General features: G+C 43.2%; 4 protein-coding genes across 5 annotated transcripts in view; 2 read left to right on the top strand and 2 right to left on the bottom strand.

Annotated features, from left to right (window-relative positions):
* Positions 1-902: 902 nt before the first annotated feature.
* On the bottom strand, positions 903-5,092 carry LOC311013998 (mitochondrial nicotinamide adenine dinucleotide transporter SLC25A51-like). Its single transcript, XM_084010340.1, has 2 exons — positions 4,962-5,092; positions 903-3,489 (listed from the first exon to the last, which is right to left on the bottom strand). Exon 2 carries the CDS (start codon positions 3,416-3,418, stop codon positions 2,483-2,485), a length of 936 nt encoding a protein of 311 aa, XP_083866466.1. The 5' UTR covers positions 3,419-3,489; positions 4,962-5,092; the 3' UTR covers positions 903-2,482.
* A 343-nt stretch (positions 5,093-5,435) lies between these two features.
* Positions 5,436-12,037, top strand: ints10 (integrator complex subunit 10). Of its 2 annotated transcripts, XM_084010338.1 has the most exons (18): positions 5,436-5,780; positions 5,869-5,936; positions 6,027-6,130; positions 6,231-6,370; positions 6,474-6,555; positions 6,642-6,782; positions 6,919-7,093; positions 7,485-7,654; positions 7,741-7,880; positions 8,017-8,170; positions 8,371-8,453; positions 8,785-8,940; positions 9,723-9,831; positions 10,124-10,203; positions 10,338-10,500; positions 10,630-10,723; positions 11,014-11,082; positions 11,567-12,037. In XM_084010338.1, the coding sequence occupies exons 1-18, from the start codon at positions 5,652-5,654 to the stop codon at positions 11,721-11,723; spliced, it is 2,214 nt and encodes a 737-aa protein (XP_083866464.1). In that variant the 5' UTR covers positions 5,436-5,651; the 3' UTR covers positions 11,724-12,037. The 2 variants fall into 2 exon arrangements, with proteins under 2 accessions (XP_083866464.1, XP_083866465.1); XM_084010339.1 differs by lacking the exon at positions 11,014-11,082 and having other exon boundaries at positions 11,567-12,032.
* Positions 12,038-12,046: 9 nt separating this feature from the next.
* tlr1 (toll-like receptor 1) lies at positions 12,047-15,943 on the bottom strand. The gene is made up of 2 exons (XM_084010336.1): positions 15,810-15,943; positions 12,047-14,788 (listed from the first exon to the last, which is right to left on the bottom strand). The coding sequence occupies exon 2, from the start codon at positions 14,780-14,782 to the stop codon at positions 12,374-12,376; it is 2,409 nt and encodes an 802-aa protein (XP_083866462.1). The 5' UTR covers positions 14,783-14,788; positions 15,810-15,943; the 3' UTR covers positions 12,047-12,373.
* klb (klotho beta) overlaps positions 15,769-16,069 on the top strand; it is a gene marked incomplete at its 5' end in the record, with an annotated part of 5,400 nt that continues 5,099 nt past the window's right edge. The window contains 1 exon segment of the mRNA XM_084009917.1: positions 15,769-15,781. Within this exon segment, the coding sequence (XP_083866043.1) occupies positions 15,769-15,781 (13 nt within the window).

The raw sequence follows: 16,069 nt of genomic DNA, 5'->3' as shown, positions 1-16,069 counted from the left end.
CCATCCTGGCCTTACACTGAACCCAGGACTAACGACTTGACAACACCAGAGAGTATAAAGTTATATCTCAGCAGTTCTAAACAGCCTCTACATTTATCCCACCACTGCACGGTTAATACTATTAGGAAGGATTACTGTGGGATTTCTTTCCGAGCATCGAGTTGCTATACTTCCATGAAGGCAGTGTTTATCTATGCATGTAGCACCACCGTGGCCTGCTTTCTCGTTTTTGGTACTAGGAGGGTATCTCAATTATTCAAAGAGAGCAAGCTGAGTTGGAGAGCAACATTTCCACTCCTATTAAAAAAAACGCATTCTCTAATGTTAAATTAATGATAAATTGAAGATTTCATCCAAGATCCTATTCAGACAGACGTTTGTTGGGGTGAAAGGTGACGGTGAAAGAGCCGATAGGCTTTGTAACAGCAGCTCTACCCTCCCTGATCCAAAGTCCACACGTCAGATTGCCCTTAATCTGATCCTTATCTGCAGTCTGACTTCTTGACACAGTAAATCTAGAAAGTTGCACAAAACGTCGAAAAAAAAAAATGGTCCGACAGTGTAGAGCTGCTGTGAGAGACAGAGTTGTTAAACTACACATTGTACTCGAGTGTTTGCTCTATTTTTCAGTGCGATCCGGTGTTGGGTGTGTTCAGCTTTTCCACAATACCTCATTGTAACGGTGATGCTGTGATTGATTATAAAGAAAGGGATTACGTGTATAAAGTATTAGTCACAGGAAGGACTGGCACTGCAGTTTTAAGGCACAAAGAAGACATTGAGTTGCACAAGATACATGTGACAGACAGGATTTGTCATTTTTGTTTTGGTGAATTAACCTTTTTGTTTAACAAAATGTGACAGTTCACACGTTAATCCCCATAAACACCCACACAGATGTATTCACCTTCAACATGTTTAATAGATTTTAAACATTTAAATTTGGTTGCCATTATTATTTTTTGACATTTTTCCATAGTGATTCAGTGACTTGTGCTTCAGGAAAAGTGAAAATCTTAAACAGCATTATTTAATATCGGGGAGAGTTGTCCCACTTTCAACACCTCATTCGATTCTTGCTTTCAAAGCCTGGAAAATCCCGAAAAGATCCTCAGGAAACAGCACACTGCGGATAGTAGAAATGAAAAGAAATGGAGAAATAGGCCAAGTGGTCCATTTACATGGCAGCTTGAGCATTTTGTGCCACTGAACATTACCCTCTGCCCCTGTCTTCTCTCTGCAGCACTACTGTTCAGTCTCTCTCTCTGTGTCCAGGCAGCATGCCTTTCCTCTTTGGGCTGTCGTACCCAGCAAGAGCTGCTGCACGGTGACAGTATCTACTCAAGCTTGAAATCTGAGCCCATTATGTCAACAGATGTTACAGACAGAGAGGAGCGCAAGCGTGAGAGAGGGAAAGATATAAAGAGTGCATAGAGAGGGAGAGATAGATACATGTATAAAACAAGTGATATTAAAGTTCATAAAAAGGAAACAAACATTGAGGAGCACTTAGTTTTATAGCCAATGGACGAACAAAAGCTCAGAAATCCACAAATGCAGCAAGTTTTGGTAAAAATATCTTACACAAAGAGCAAATGTTTTTTCGGGATTATTTGTTGCAATAGAAGTCCAGATTAAATATTGTTTTTCTCTCTTCCAATAAATTATAAAAACAAGACAAGATCTGGGTCTGTATGTTTTACTGACATCAGTGGGGACTTCACAAATCAAACCAAGTCAAATAGTGATTGACAAAACATTTCATTTTCAATTGCCAAAGAGGAATCGTATGTGAAAGGAACTGTTTAAAATAGTCTGGGTGTGTCTGCTAGACAATATTTCCAGGAACATGTTCCTCACTGATGTTCATTTCCACAATTTCTTAAGTTTTAGCATTCTGATGTCACAAACGTATAGACCGAATTGGTTGTGATGGAGCATAAAGAGAAGCGGCCAACAGGTCAAAAGTACAAAAGTGTTTCAGTTAGGCGGCAGAACACAGCCTCACAGAGCAAATGCTTTTGGTCAAACAATCAGAGTGAGGTTGTCTACAAAACACCACAGCACACAGCACATACGAACAAACAGTTAATCCAGTCAAGTAACCGCTGCTTGTAAATGTGGGGAAAAGCGCTGGAGCTCGGTTTGTTCCACAACAAACAAGGGCATTTCAATTGGACCCTGGCACAAGTTTTGTATAGGCTGAAGCGTGCGTCTTGTTTTTAACATTTTGACACAGTAAATAGTCATGGCATGTGGCAGCTGGGTAATCTCACACTGACTGTTGGCCCCTGTCAAGAAGTGCAACTTCACTGCTGTCGTTCAGTCATGGAAACTCCAGTGTCCCAAAAATAGTAGCAGTCAGCAAGTACATCGACCCTACTTTACATTTCCTTTCTTGTCAACAAGCTGGCTCCATACAGGTTTTTCCCTTTAAATTCTTTCTCTAGATCACAATTTGTTCAACTCCAATCCCTCCTCCTTACATGAGCTTCAGCAGCAGCTCATATGTGGCATTGATGATACCCCAGGAGAGGAGTGAACGGTGGTAGTTGAGATGGGCCCCTCTGAAGAGCATGGCCACGCTGCCACCCCGTTCTCTCCACACTGTTAGCAGCACATCCCTGCAAGGCTGGAAGGCTCCACCGACCTGAGACTGAGCCCTGGACTTGACCACATTTAATGGATAGAACATGATGCCAAGGGCTGCCCCAAGCAAGCCTCCACACACAAAATCATTAACCACGTGACCTGCCCGGCTAGAGACTTCTGGGAGCTGCTCCTTAATTGGCCCACGTAGCCCGAAGAAGAGTACATTGCTCGGGGCATTACGGAGAAGAACGGGCACTAGGCCACGATAGCACTCTTTGACACCATACTGGGTCAGAAGTGTCCGGAAGGTGTGGACTGTGTTGTTGAAGCGCCCGTGGTGCCGATGGTCTTGTAGAAGAGTTTGCACGCGTTCGAATGGCATCAGGATGGCCTCTGCGGTTCCTGCCAATGCCGCAGCAAAGCTTCGGGTGACCAGCTCTGGCACACCACTGCCACCAGCCTGGTCTAGTAAGACTCTAGAGAAGTCCTCATACAGGCCAAACATGATGGCCACTGTCGTGCTCTTCTGGAGAAGCGGGGGCAGCAGGCCCCGGTAAAGATTTCTCAGCCCATCCCTCTGGAGCTGCTGCACCGCCTCAGTGGCCAACACACCGTGCAGTTGCTGGCGGAACAGCACCTTCTGGATGGGGAAAGTCACCACGATGTTGGTAAAAGCTGCAATGGAGCCACAGACATAGTGCTTCCCTTGAGTACCCAGGATGGTACTCAGAGCTCCAGCAGGCAGCAGGGAGCGACCTCCTGTAGTCAGGGAAGCCTGAGGCTGGGGTGTCCGGGCTGACTCAGAGTCCATGGTGCTAACAGCCATGGGAGGCTCAGAGCTCCACAAGCTGTTCCTCCAGTATCACATCAGAACCGCACTCTTGTAAAATATGTACCCTGTGAAAGAGAGTATAAATATCAGATATGTATACATTTTTCCTTCATTTGATAAGACATCCATACACAATGATTGACATTGTACACACACACTTACCTACATTTTGGTAAAGAAGAAATGGAAATAAATTGGGGGCAAATAGACACAGCATAGTAACACAACCAGTTGTACAACCAGTTTGGTCTGATAAGAGTTATTTCAAAACTAGGATTGAAAATAGACAGTTTTATCCTGGGACAAGAGAGCATAAATTTGGGGGGCAGAAGATGAGGCAAGGTCAATTAATTTAAGGTACATTATAAACCAACAAGTTTAATTTTAATTTTTTCCTTTTTGAATTACAATCTAGTGACACGCCCTACCACATACAATAGAACAACAAATCTGACCCTACCAAATTTGAAAATAGGAGTCTAAATACTTTCAATACATGAAGCAAGTTGTCAAGGATTTTTCTAAATGTAGACCAAGAAAGAGATAAGAGACAGCAAAGCTTTGAGGTCTTTGGAGGTCACAGGAAGTCAACCAAAATGTCACTCTCAAATATCCTGACACGGTTTTCAGGTCAGTATGACACATGTGGCTACTGACCTCTGAGAGGCTGTTATGTCATTTCCCCCAGGTTAAAAGTACATTACACTTGTTCAAAGATAGACGTTTTCGATGGTGTCATTTTAGTTCCTTATTGTGATGATTTACACAATTCCCCCACAACATTTCCACAGGAAACTACTTAACTAACACTGCATTAACCTGAAGTTACTTTCCATGAAACATTCAAGACAATCAAATATTGTTGCACATTTACAAACCACCAGATTCAAATGTATCCGTTATGTGTGCGTGTATGTGCTGATGGTTCCAATTTGTCAAAAGACAAAAACAGCCACGTACTTATTCAAAAGAATTTCAGCATGTGACAACATATTCCACAACTAAATCTTCCACGAACACGCCCTCTCTGCACTGCTTCCTGTCAAGCAGCTCGTCGCGTCATGTCCTAGCATGCTCCCTGTCAATGGGCGGACACAGACATAAAGGCCTGATGTGACTCAAAAGTCCCATTATAACAAGAGCATAAAGCAATACGAGTTAATACTAGCTAGCTAAAAAACAATCACAACATCGACGGGCTAGCATGCTCAAATCAATAGCTTGCTAGACATCCAGCTGCTAGGCTGTCTAAGCTAGCTTAACATTACTAGTGACTGTGCTTTCGCAGCTGTTAGTAGCCCTCAATCAGATGTAGGTTTAAGGCGAGAGAGGACAAGAGAACGGGGGCAGATACAAAGACAGTATGGTACAGACAAAAAAAAAACACGTCACCCTAGCATGCTAACTCTCTCTAGCATAATCAGACACAAAACGGACAAGCGTTGGCTGATAGGAGACTTCGTTGACAGCGACTGGGTGTCAAGAGGCAAACAAGAGCGCCTCGCAGTTTTTCTCGGGCTCATACATCTGACTTTACCTGTCGTTAACGTCAGACGCTGTCCTGTCGCTGGACAGGTGGAGCGCAATAGTGTTCTGCAGGGGAATTGGGCCACAGTTCTAGGTCGTGTATGGAGGAGCCCCAACAGCAGCAGCAGGTGACCGCAGCAAAATGCAACTCTGCGCCTGCGCACTACCGCCGATCTGAGAAGAGTAGTTGCGACAACTGACTTCAGGGCGGTTGTTTCTTTCGTCCTTTACGTGCTTGATTCATTTTACTGTACAAACAGTGAATCGTTTGGATTGGGAACATTGTACCGGATACATATGTTGAATAAAACGTGAAAAATAACCGTTTTTCCGCGTTGTTTTGCTCGTCGTAAAGCAGGGTGTAGCGACATTTTTTTTACGACTGTGAAGTGACGTCATTACCGTAAGGTTCGAGATAGTGTCGGTAAATAAAGGTTTAGGTTTAACTGGCAATTTCAAAACGGCTTTATTCGTCGCTATTCCTTTCCCCCTATATTCACGGTTGTTGAAATTATACGAGACAGTTGAATAATAGACCATGACCTGGTGAACAATTGTAGCAAAGATGTCAGTTGGAAGTCTGCTAGCTATATGTTGCTAGCTGTATTCTTACTTTGCACAGAACAGATCGCTTTAGCTTAACGCTAACGCTGGCTAACTGTTACAGCTTGCACTTCATAGTCGTCCACATTCATGTGAAATGTCAGCGCAAAAAGATTGCGAGTTTTTGGTGAAGAGAGCCCGGGAGCTGGTCTCTGATGATCCATGTGCGGCAAAAGCCTGGCTCATAACCGCCAGAACCCTTTATCCTGCAGATTTCAACATACAGGTAATATTAAGCATTTGTAATGCATCGGTAAAGCATTGACACGTGTGGATCCAATGAGTTCATTGTTAAAATGTGTTTGACATCGCAGTATGAAATGTACATCATTGAACGCAACGCAGAGAGGACAGCTTCCGCCGGGAGACTGCTGTATGACATGTGAGTTACAGTGTACCATCTATGTCAAACTAGTGTTGATGCGAGGTGCTCTTTGCTGAGTCAGTTGCCAATGATTTGTCCATTCTTTAGGTTTATAAACTTTCCAGATCAGCCCATTGTTTGGCGAGAGATCAGTGTCATCACAGCTGCCCTGCGCAGTGACTCTCAGGACAAACACGCACAGTTTCTGCGAGGTGAGAGGAATGTGACACAGATGTTTGGGGAAATAGTGTTGTTTTCGGAAATTTGAAGGGTTTCTGATTTTTATTTGTGTGTGTTTGTCTTCCCCCCCAGGGCTTTTTGAGACGCTGCCCGGCCGTGTTCAGTGTGAGATGCTCCTGAAAGCCACAGAGCAGTGTTTCAACACTTTGGAGAAGGCAGAGATGCTGCTCCTTCTTCTTAAGCGCTTTCCTGAGTCTGTCGTCCAACACGGGGTACGTAATAATAACACAACCCTTGTGTGTCAGCATTTGTAATTTAACCTAGCCTAAATGGTGCTTAAAAACAGTCACGGCTAACATTCTGCTGTATGTTTAGGTCAATCTAGGAGAAACCTTGTTGGAGGCGGAGGCATCGGAGAACGTGGAGACTCCTGTCAACTGCTTCAGAAAACTTTTTGGTGAGTGAAACATTTGCATTGCTTTTCATGAAAAACAACTTGCTTTGTGCAATGACTTTCAAACTAATTCCTTCTCATTATTACAGTGTGTGACGTCCTTCCTCTGGTCATAAACAACATGGACATGCGCCTGCCAGCGAGCCTGATGCAGAAGTACATGCTGAAAGCAGCTGAATTCTACATTGGCTATGTGACCCGTGGACCCTCGCCTGATGTACAGCTACAGGGTAAATTTGCACTGTTGCTCTTCCTGCTAACTCAGTGTGATACTTTAAACCGCAGTAGGGTCTTTCTCCATTTTATTTCTATTCACTGCCTGCCTGACTTTTTTTTTTTTTCTGTTCCTCTTGTTCTTTGTTTCAGGCTCTCAAGAAAGCGGGTCTCTGAAGTCACCCACTGTGTCCCGTGGCTCCCAACGTTATGTGATTGATGGCCTGTCGGAAAAGTCGTCGTTGGTAGCAGAACCTTGGGAGAGGCTGCTGGATATCCTCGCTGTAGTTGGAGCACGCTGCGAGTGGCAGGGAGACAAGGGACAGAGGTAGTCTGCATGTCAATCAGCCAGTGCTGTGTTTCATGGTTGCTTTGTATTCAGGTAACACTTGTAATATACAATGTGTTCGTTCCATGCCTATATTACACACAATACTCAACAATAAACATAGAATCTCAATATATTAATGTTTAATATAATTAAATGACAGTAAATTAAGCTATTTGGTGTTACAAACATATGTGCGGATGATGGCTCCCTCATGTGTTAAGAGCTCTGTAAAAGTGAGAGTCATGAGAAAGAATTGTTTAGATCACATGCAATATTTGTGGATATTATATACACTTGTATATGAGTAGCATTGACCACTTGAATGTGAGTATAAGTGTTTTTTAAAAGGGGTGTTTCTTTGTGTGTGTGTGTGCTCATACATAACCAGGAGTTACGTGGACATGCTGCAGAGAGTGAAGGAGCTGTGTCGCTACCTGCCTGGTCTGGAAGGAGACACGAGGTCCCGCTGCTGCAGTCAAGTGGTCATCTGTGCTGCACTCGTCCTCTTCCGCAGCGCGTTCTTCTATGTCTCAGCTGTGCAGCCTGCACTGTTCCAGGGTCAGCCACTATCTTGAGGATATGCATGTCTTTGTGTCTTTTCAATGAAAGGTTAAAAGACCGAATGATGGGTTTATGTTTGGCAGGTATGAATGCGTTGAGCTCGGGGCCGTGGATCCTTGTAGAGGATTTGAGCTCGGTGTATAATGATGTGGAGGTGGAAAGGGGAGCTGCGAAACATGGACATAAGAAACGCAAACTGGCAGACGGGAGGGAGAAGACGATGGTGAGGACAGATCAAAAATCATATGGATGTTTCTAGCCAAGAAAGCTGCTCTTAAATAGGTGTTATAGTGTGTTTCGGTTGTATCTGATTTTTTGTCAAATTTTTTGTTACTCGTTCACTCACTGTGTGTGTATAGAGCTCTGATGACGAGGAAGGTTTGGGAAAAGGTCGCGGTCGACACATTTTGGTGAACAAGACTGAGATGCCCAGCTGGTCAGAGACTCTGGAGAGCTTCCGCACAGCAAGGGAAAGCTGGGAACTTCTTCACTCCCATGACGGCCTGGAAACTGGTAAACAAATGATCTGTGTTTTTGTTTAATCCACCTGGCCAGTATCCAGTCATTTTTATTTGATATCATAAATTGGGAACCACAACAGCTGCAGATACTGTATATATTCAATGCTTATAAAAAATGTTCAATACAAACCGCCTTAAAGGAGAAGTACATTTAAAAAGTCTTAATCATTTGTTTTTGTAACATTTTAACAGAGTTCAATATGATCTGTGCCTCCTGGAAGACGGACAGCTGGCTGTGGTTCAGAATATTCCTCACCGACACGATCATATACCAGGCAAGAAACAGTTATGATGATTTTGTGTTCGTTCATGATGAGACACCTCTTTCCCTTTTTATCGTTGTATTTTTATCAGTTTGTAAAGGATTAATTTAAAACCATTGATCTGTGAGGAGATGTTGTTACTGGAGGAGCAGCAAATAACACATTATTCAAAGACTGAAAATAGCAGGATTAAACTGAGTGAAATGTAACAGAATTGATACAATATATATGATACAATATATAGTTTTCCTTATATTAAAATAAATATTTTTCCATGTGCCTCCATGTGTCATGAGTTGACTATATGCTGTGTGTGTCTCCCTGTTCGTCTCCCTCCCTGCAGGGCCAGTACCGTAAGGCCATCTCTAGCCTGCACCAGATGGCTGCAGCGCAACAGCCTCAGTCTGGACAGCAAAGCCCCTCGGGTCAGGCCAGTCTAGAGCACCAGAGGGCCCTCATACAGCAGGCATCCTGCCACTACGCTCTGGGAGAGTACAGGGTACGCACTCACACACACACACACACACACACACACACACACACACACACACACACACACACACACACACACACACACACACACACACACACAAAATAACACTCAATATATGAGTTTATGTATAGAAAAACAGGTTGCATGTCTTTGCATTCTTCCATCGCTTTTCCCATTTTTCCATATTCTAAATGCATGCCTGGCTCAAATATAGTGTGTCAGTAATTCTTGTACTCTTCCTATTCAATTAGATGTATAGTCTCTTTTATTAAATGGCACTTTTGTACATATCTGTTGTTTTAATCGCTTGCGTCTATACTGATGCTCTGTGGGTCATGCCTTCAAATAATATATCTATAACACCCGCTGACCTGCAGGTGGCATCGTGGTGGTGTGCTCAATTTAAGAGGAAACTGAGTACATATAAACTATTACTTATATATATGCAATTTAACAATTCTGACTAACTAATATGTGATTATTTGCCCCAAAGCATTTTGACATGTAAAGCTTTATCACAAAGCATTATTTGACATACATATTATCTATAAACGTTACCAGATGTGAAAACTTCACATCTGGTAACATCATTTAACATCATATGATAAAGTAAACAATTTTGTTTGTCCCAGCAAGAAGATGTCCATAAGACACAGACAAGTGTTTACAACAGGGTTTAGTGTTCAAATGACAAAATGAATGCAGACAATGTATTGTAATGACATTTATTGTAATAACCCTGTCTGGTTTAGACGTGATTCATGTATTGCACTGTCTGTGTTAATCAGATGGCCTGTGAGAAGCTGCTCGATGTTGTCGGTGGGCTGATGCCCCCGAGCCAAGAACCCACAAAGACCCCAGAGGATCAGGTTAGAGGCAAGACCAAAATGAGGAAAGGTAAACGCATCCCGCCTCCCGATTCTGACCTGCGATCAGCTTTTAACACATAATGTAACGTTGACATTGAATTCATCTTTTGTATTGAGCACAAAATGATTTTATAGCTTTGAGAAAAGATACACAAACGGTGGCGTGTGTGTTTGTGTGTGTGTGTTTACACAATATTTTTTTTGTTAAAATGACTGTTCTCACTCGATACAGAAATCATATAAATGACACAATATATCATGTGGCGGGGAAATATTCTCTCACCGTTACATCATCACGTTATTATTCTTGTCATATCTAGGTAATGACCTGAGACTGCTTCCCTGCACCAGCAAAGCTGTGTTACCTTTCTGTCTGCAGCTGATGTTCGCTTGCTTCAAGGTACTTGTCTGTGTAAATGCATGTATTTTAGGAGTAGGACTGTAGCTATGTGTGTCAACACATTTTCAAGGCTACTTAGATATTAAACCTTTTTATAACCCGCTTCCTCTTTTTTCCTCATTTTGTCCAATCAGCTCCGTGTCTTCACAGACAACCGTGACGACCTGTCCCTTGGTCACGTGGTGGTGCTCCTGCAGCATGACTGGCCACAGGGCGAGATGCTGTTTTTAAAGGCAGTGGATAAGATCTGTCAGCAGGGGAGTTTCCAGTATGAGAATTTCTTCAACTATGTCACCAGTATCCTTTTTATTTTTAACTCACTCAATCCTGACATGAATTGATTGGAAAATCATGTGACCAGTTACTCTGTGGTTACTTTGATCTTATCTTGAATGTTAGTTTCCATAAGCTCATGGTTTTTCTCAGACATTGACATGCTGGAGGAGTTTGCATACCTGCGTACTCCAGAAGGTGGGAGGATTCAACTGGAGTTGCTGCCCAATCAGGGCATGCTGATCAAGTAAGCGCCTCCCTTTCAAGACACGTTTCAGTTTGCATCGTGACTCCGCGCACTCCCCGTTCTGTTGCTGTTTTAAAGAGAGCAATGATATTGATTGATGAGCTAAGTGGACATGGCCCGTGGGGAAAAATGTACTTTGAACTGAAAATGCTGTTAATGGAGTGAGACATTAGAATGAAGGGGTTTATGGTTAAAATAAAGCTTCTGTCAAACCCCTTCCTTCATTGCTGTAGATGTTAAGTTAAGACACCCTCACTGACTGAGAGTTGTTGAATGTTGCTGTCCCTCAGGAACCCTAGTCCCGCCCTGGGGGTGGAGTTAAATACCCTTCTGCTACAAGGGGTGCAGACGATGGACAGGTACCCCAGGCCCCTCCTCCCAAAGTCCCATCCCTCCCCCACACCAGTCACCCTTCCTTCATTCCCAACTTCAAGGCTTGTCATCCCTCCAGTTTTGATTTGGGCCTGTCATTTTACATCAAGAATTAGTTTGATTTCCTGTCGGCGTTTGTTTATTTGAGCCATTGCTCGTCTTTCTGTGGTCATCACTGTTGTTGTTGTTGTTGTTATTTGAGGATGATGTTGGTCTTGTTGTGCAGTCAATTTAGTTTTTTGCCTTTTCATAACACTTGAGCTCATTTCATTTGTGAATATATATGTTTTTACGTGTTTTTATTTATGATGATGAACTTCTGTTGGCTGATTTATGTAAGGAAAGAGTAACATGCGTCTGTTTCTGTAATTTTGTCTTTCCTATATACATTTCAGTCTAAATCATCTCATAATAATACAAATCTGACCATATGTATGTTTGTTTACTATTTTTTGTTGTATTTTTTTCCAGACACCACACGGTGACCCGTGGGATCACCAAAGGAGTGAAGGAAGATTTCCGTCTGGCCATGGAAAGACAGGTGTCGCGTTGTGGGGAGAACCTGTACAGTGTGCTTCACCGTTTCTGCATCAACGAGAAAATCATCATCATCCAGTCTCTTCCTTGACACCTGGCGTGTGACTTTTGAACCTTTTCATAGCCAAGGCAGTGTTTTAATGCAGCTGGACTGACTCTCTGACCCCTACACGGGAAACATTTCTAGCTCTCTTGTCTTTATCATCCGTCACTGAACTCTTAAGTAAAAGAAATACATCTCCTTGCCTTAAAAGTGGACCTCTCTTTTCAGAGAGTTGGAGAGAATACTGGTTTTCTGAATATACAGTACACGTGAACTTTTCATAGAATGTGTGTAGTTTTCTTCTCAACATGTGCTCAACCACGTTTGAAGTGGTTAAATCAAGTGCGACATTTACAAAAGAATTGAGTGCATTTTTGATATTCTTGGGTAAAGTTTATTGTTTTTTGTCACAAAATTGAAGTGTTAGTTTGTATAAATGTTTCCATTAAATGACCCCCAAATGGTTCAAAGAATTGCCATATGATTTTTATCTTACAAGCTTGCAAGCAATCAGTTTTTGTTCATCTATTAGTAGATTGGCTAAAGAAGATTGAAAATAAGATACTATAGCTCAATAAGGTATGCTGATGTGTTAAAGAAAGGAGCACCCACATTTTTACTCCTGCTGAGTTCCCTCTTTTAAACTTTCACTTCTGTCCCAGTCACATTCTTTTCCTCTTTAAGTCTGCCTTTTACCGTCACCCTTCTAATTCTGTCACTGGTGAATCCGGCAGATCTTCCTGTAGGGCGGCTCTGAGATTAGCCCAAAACAACCTCTGCTTGGCCCTGTCCTGAGGCCACTCCAAGTATGTGTGGCGGCCCATAATGGACTTCAGCTGGTAGTATTTGGATGGGATGAGGTATTGAGGCAGGGGCTCGAGCAGTACCAGCACGACGCTGTCCGTGCCCCAAGCGAGGCGTTGGTGGCTGGCGAAGTACAGCTCATAGTGGCACCACTCACTCTTGATGAAGTTAGCAGAGAGCACAAACAGTGAGCGTCGGCTTTTCTCCACACAGCCAATGATGTTCTGAATGATTGACTTTCCCGGCACAAAGCTTTTCTCGTGATGACAGATCCGCAGCGCTCCTCCGGGGCCTTCGAGGTTGGGGAGGAGGGAATTCTGCACCCAGTCGGCGTCATGCTGGCTGTAGGATACAAAAGCATGGAATTCAACACCCACCAGATCTTCAGGTCGAACGTGACTCATTCTGGCGCGGTGTTTGGCTCTTGTCCACTGCCAGATCATGCCCATATACCAGGGAGCATCCAAACAATAGCACAGGGAAATAACCGTGATAATCAATAGTATTGCTGGGCACAAGATTGCAGCAGCTAGAAGGCCGATGTTGCAGGAGACCTCTGGGATTGAAATTTGTTTCAAGGTCGAGTCTCTAACTGCCTCTGGGTAGATGCAGTAATAATCCAATGGCCAGCCCAACAATTCAATTCCTGTGTGACCTTTCTTCTCCTCCGACTTGATGCCGAATCTTGCAAAACCCCTCAAAGGGCAGGTGCAGGTAAAGGGGTTGTGACTGACATCCAGGGTTTTCAGCCTGGGGCAGCTTTCCAGATTGTTCACAGACGGTGCATGGAGGGAATTGGACTTGAGCAGAAGCTCATTCAGTATGGGGAAGCCATCGCATACTGGCAAGTCCCGTAGCCTGTTGGCATTTAGATTCAGAGATGTAAGGTTTGCCAGTTTCAAGATGGATGGCGGTATCACAGAAATCTGGTTGTTCTTGAGGTCCAGTGTCTCCGTTCCTCTTGGTAGACATTTAAAAATGGAGTCTCTTAGACCATTAGAAGACAGAGTCATATTGGTGAGGTTTGGTGGCCAGAGACATTCTCCGAGACCATCATAAACCAGGGAGTTGACGCTGAGGTCCAAATGTTGTAGGGACGTCATGTGTTGCACACGTTTGCTCAGCACCTGGAGGCTCTTAAAATTGTTGCCTACAAGAATCAATTTTGTCACGTTATCCAGAGTCTCACATTCAAGAGTTCCAGATTCCTCTGCTCTGGAGAAGATGGAGTCGGATAGAGTACAATAGGAGAAGTCCAGCTCAGTGATAGGACTCCACGACTTTGGACACGTCATATGTATGATTGAAGTCTCAACAATGGCTAACCTCTCCACTGGCAGGTTGATAAAAAAGTCATATACCGCCTCCTGGGAAAAGAAGAAAGACATCACCACGGCCCGTCTGGCTGTGAAGGACTTCATTTTAGATGTCTGGGCCACATTAGTGTCTCTGTATGGCAAATGGTCCATGCGCACATCCGAGATGCTCAGATGGGCAATTGATGTACTCAGAACCACGTTTATATAGTGAGTAAAGTCGTCCCAGTCAATCGTTAAGTTGGTGAGATACAGGTGAGATGTGAAGATTTCTATTATATGGCTCAACTGAAGACTCAGGTCTCTGTAGCCATATGTCAAATCCATCAACTCCACTTCAACAAAGTGTGACAGAGCATCACTGACCAGATGGGGGTTCACTGTTTGAGCATTTCTGAAGGCTATCTGAAGCCTTTGAGCGTGGACGTCCATCAGACTGCCTGCTGTATAACCCAGTCCGTTCTCCAGGAAAATGGTCAGTGTTTGCAGTCTCACTTCAGCAATATTCTGGAAATCACCTGTACTGATGTTTTGTGCTCCAAGAGCCAATCTCTCCAGTTTCACCAGGGAGCTGAACTCAGCCCCCAGTGTCATTGTGAGGAAGTCGTTGCAGACCAAATTTAGCTCCAGAAGGTTCTCCATGTGGAGCAGGTACCGCTGACCCGACAGGTTCCTCAGTCTGTTGTGGGACAGGTCCAGATCCTCCAGGAGTGGCGTGTCCAGGAACGTCTGTGAATCGACGTCCTCCAATTGATTCCACGAAATGTTGAGGAACCTCAGGCGAGGGGTGTTTCTGAAGTCTCCTCGGTGAAGCTGCTTTATGCGGTTGCATGAAAGGTCTAAAAGCTCGGTCGTCTTTGGCAGGTCTCCTGGGACGGAGGAGAGGTTTCTGGATGAGAGGTCCACGATGTTGTCAGGGGATAAAGCGCTCGGCTGGCGTCCCATCAACATGGCTGCCGCCCAGAGGGCAATGGTCAAAGGCCTCATTGTTGCCTGGATAAAAGTAAGGAAATGAGCATCTCAGTTGCCAGTTAATTAGGTACAGGTATAAATAATGCTGTCTCATGAAACACACCTGCCATCAACCTAATGAAGGTTATATTGTTCATTTATATCGCAACGGTTTTAGAGAAGTGTTCAACTTCTTGGTCATTATGATGGCTGTCATTTGTGGTGCTGTTGAACTGTTTATCACGCAAAGAGTTATTTCTGTTATCCAACCAACCCTCGAAGATATACATGGGGTGGACAAAATAATAGAAACAAATAGTAATAGACAGTTTAAACCTCTCAACCAGTTTCAACAATACCAAATGTTACACCCTTCATGAGGGTAGGATGTTGTTTGATTGTTTATATGTATAGCTGTATATAACATACATATTTGACCATAAATTACCACTGATCAGTCCTACATTTAGGATTACTAATGCATCTGCGTGTGCCATAAGATATTTAAATACATACAGCAGTTTTTTTAAATCTATAGTCGGATTTTTAAATGCAGACTCGAGGAATGAATTAGAGTTTTGTTTTATAGGATAGGATAGGATAGGAGTTTATTTATTTTAAACAGGGACAATGCACAAAAAACATTCATCTCGTAAAACAAGAAAAAATGTATTGAGCCAGGCTATAGCAATTTTGCTAGTTTCCGCCTGTAGTCCCTGGGCAGCCAAGAACAGATGAAAGAACAATATTAAAATCTTTGAGATATAAATAAAAAATGATGTGATGGCCATAGTATTTTAAAAGTAGACAAAACAAACTAACAGAAACGGCACCAGGTCGTAGAACAGAGCTTAGCCCAACAGCACATACTCTCTCTTGTTTTCATCACACATTCATCACAAGCATTCAAACACAAGCACATATATAGATAACAGTCCAACCATCCCCATCCTCACCATTCTCTAAAAACCACACTCACACACTCTTCAATTTAACTCTAAACACATCAAAATCCAACCTCTATGCAATACATCAGTCAGACAAACAGAAACAGTCCATTAACCTGTACTGAGGTCCGCTGCGGACTTCTTTTTTGTCGATGGTGACGAAAGTGAAAAATTCAGAAATGTTCAACAATCAAAAAAAACGTTCCTCTCAAAAGGCAATCATCAACTGCTTAGGGGGGTTAGCTGCTCCTCTTCTTCTACAGGATGCAGAAATGGAAATGAAAGCAGCTATCGGACCAATCAGGTCTCCTCGTACATCCTCTTTTCACTCATATACAGTAAATCACTTTTTACTGAGGGGAACTGTTCTAGTTTA

The sequence above is a fragment of the Eutrigla gurnardus genome (assembly GCF_963514095.1).
Source record: "Eutrigla gurnardus genome assembly, chromosome: 5".
NCBI lineage: Eukaryota > Metazoa > Chordata > Actinopteri > Perciformes > Triglidae > Eutrigla > Eutrigla gurnardus.
Note: the sequence above shows the minus strand (reverse complement) of the source record. Positions and strands in the feature narration are given on the sequence as shown.

Coding starts and splice junctions, on each gene's coding strand:
- LOC311013998 (XM_084010340.1), bottom strand. CDS start 3,418: ATGGCTGTTAGCACCATGGACTCTGAGTCAGCCCGGACACCCCAGCCT.
- ints10 (XM_084010338.1), top strand. CDS start 5,652: ATGTCAGCGCAAAAAGATTGCGAGTTTTTGGTGAAGAGAGCCCGGGAG. Junction 6,556..6,641: donor CTGCTTCAGAAAACTTTTTG/GTGAGTGAAACA, acceptor TCATTATTACAG/TGTGTGACGTCCTTCCTCTG. Junction 10,724..11,013: donor AATCAGGGCATGCTGATCAA/GTAAGCGCCTCC, acceptor GCTGTCCCTCAG/GAACCCTAGTCCCGCCCTGG.
- tlr1 (XM_084010336.1), bottom strand. CDS start 14,782: ATGAGGCCTTTGACCATTGCCCTCTGGGCGGCAGCCATGTTGATGGGA.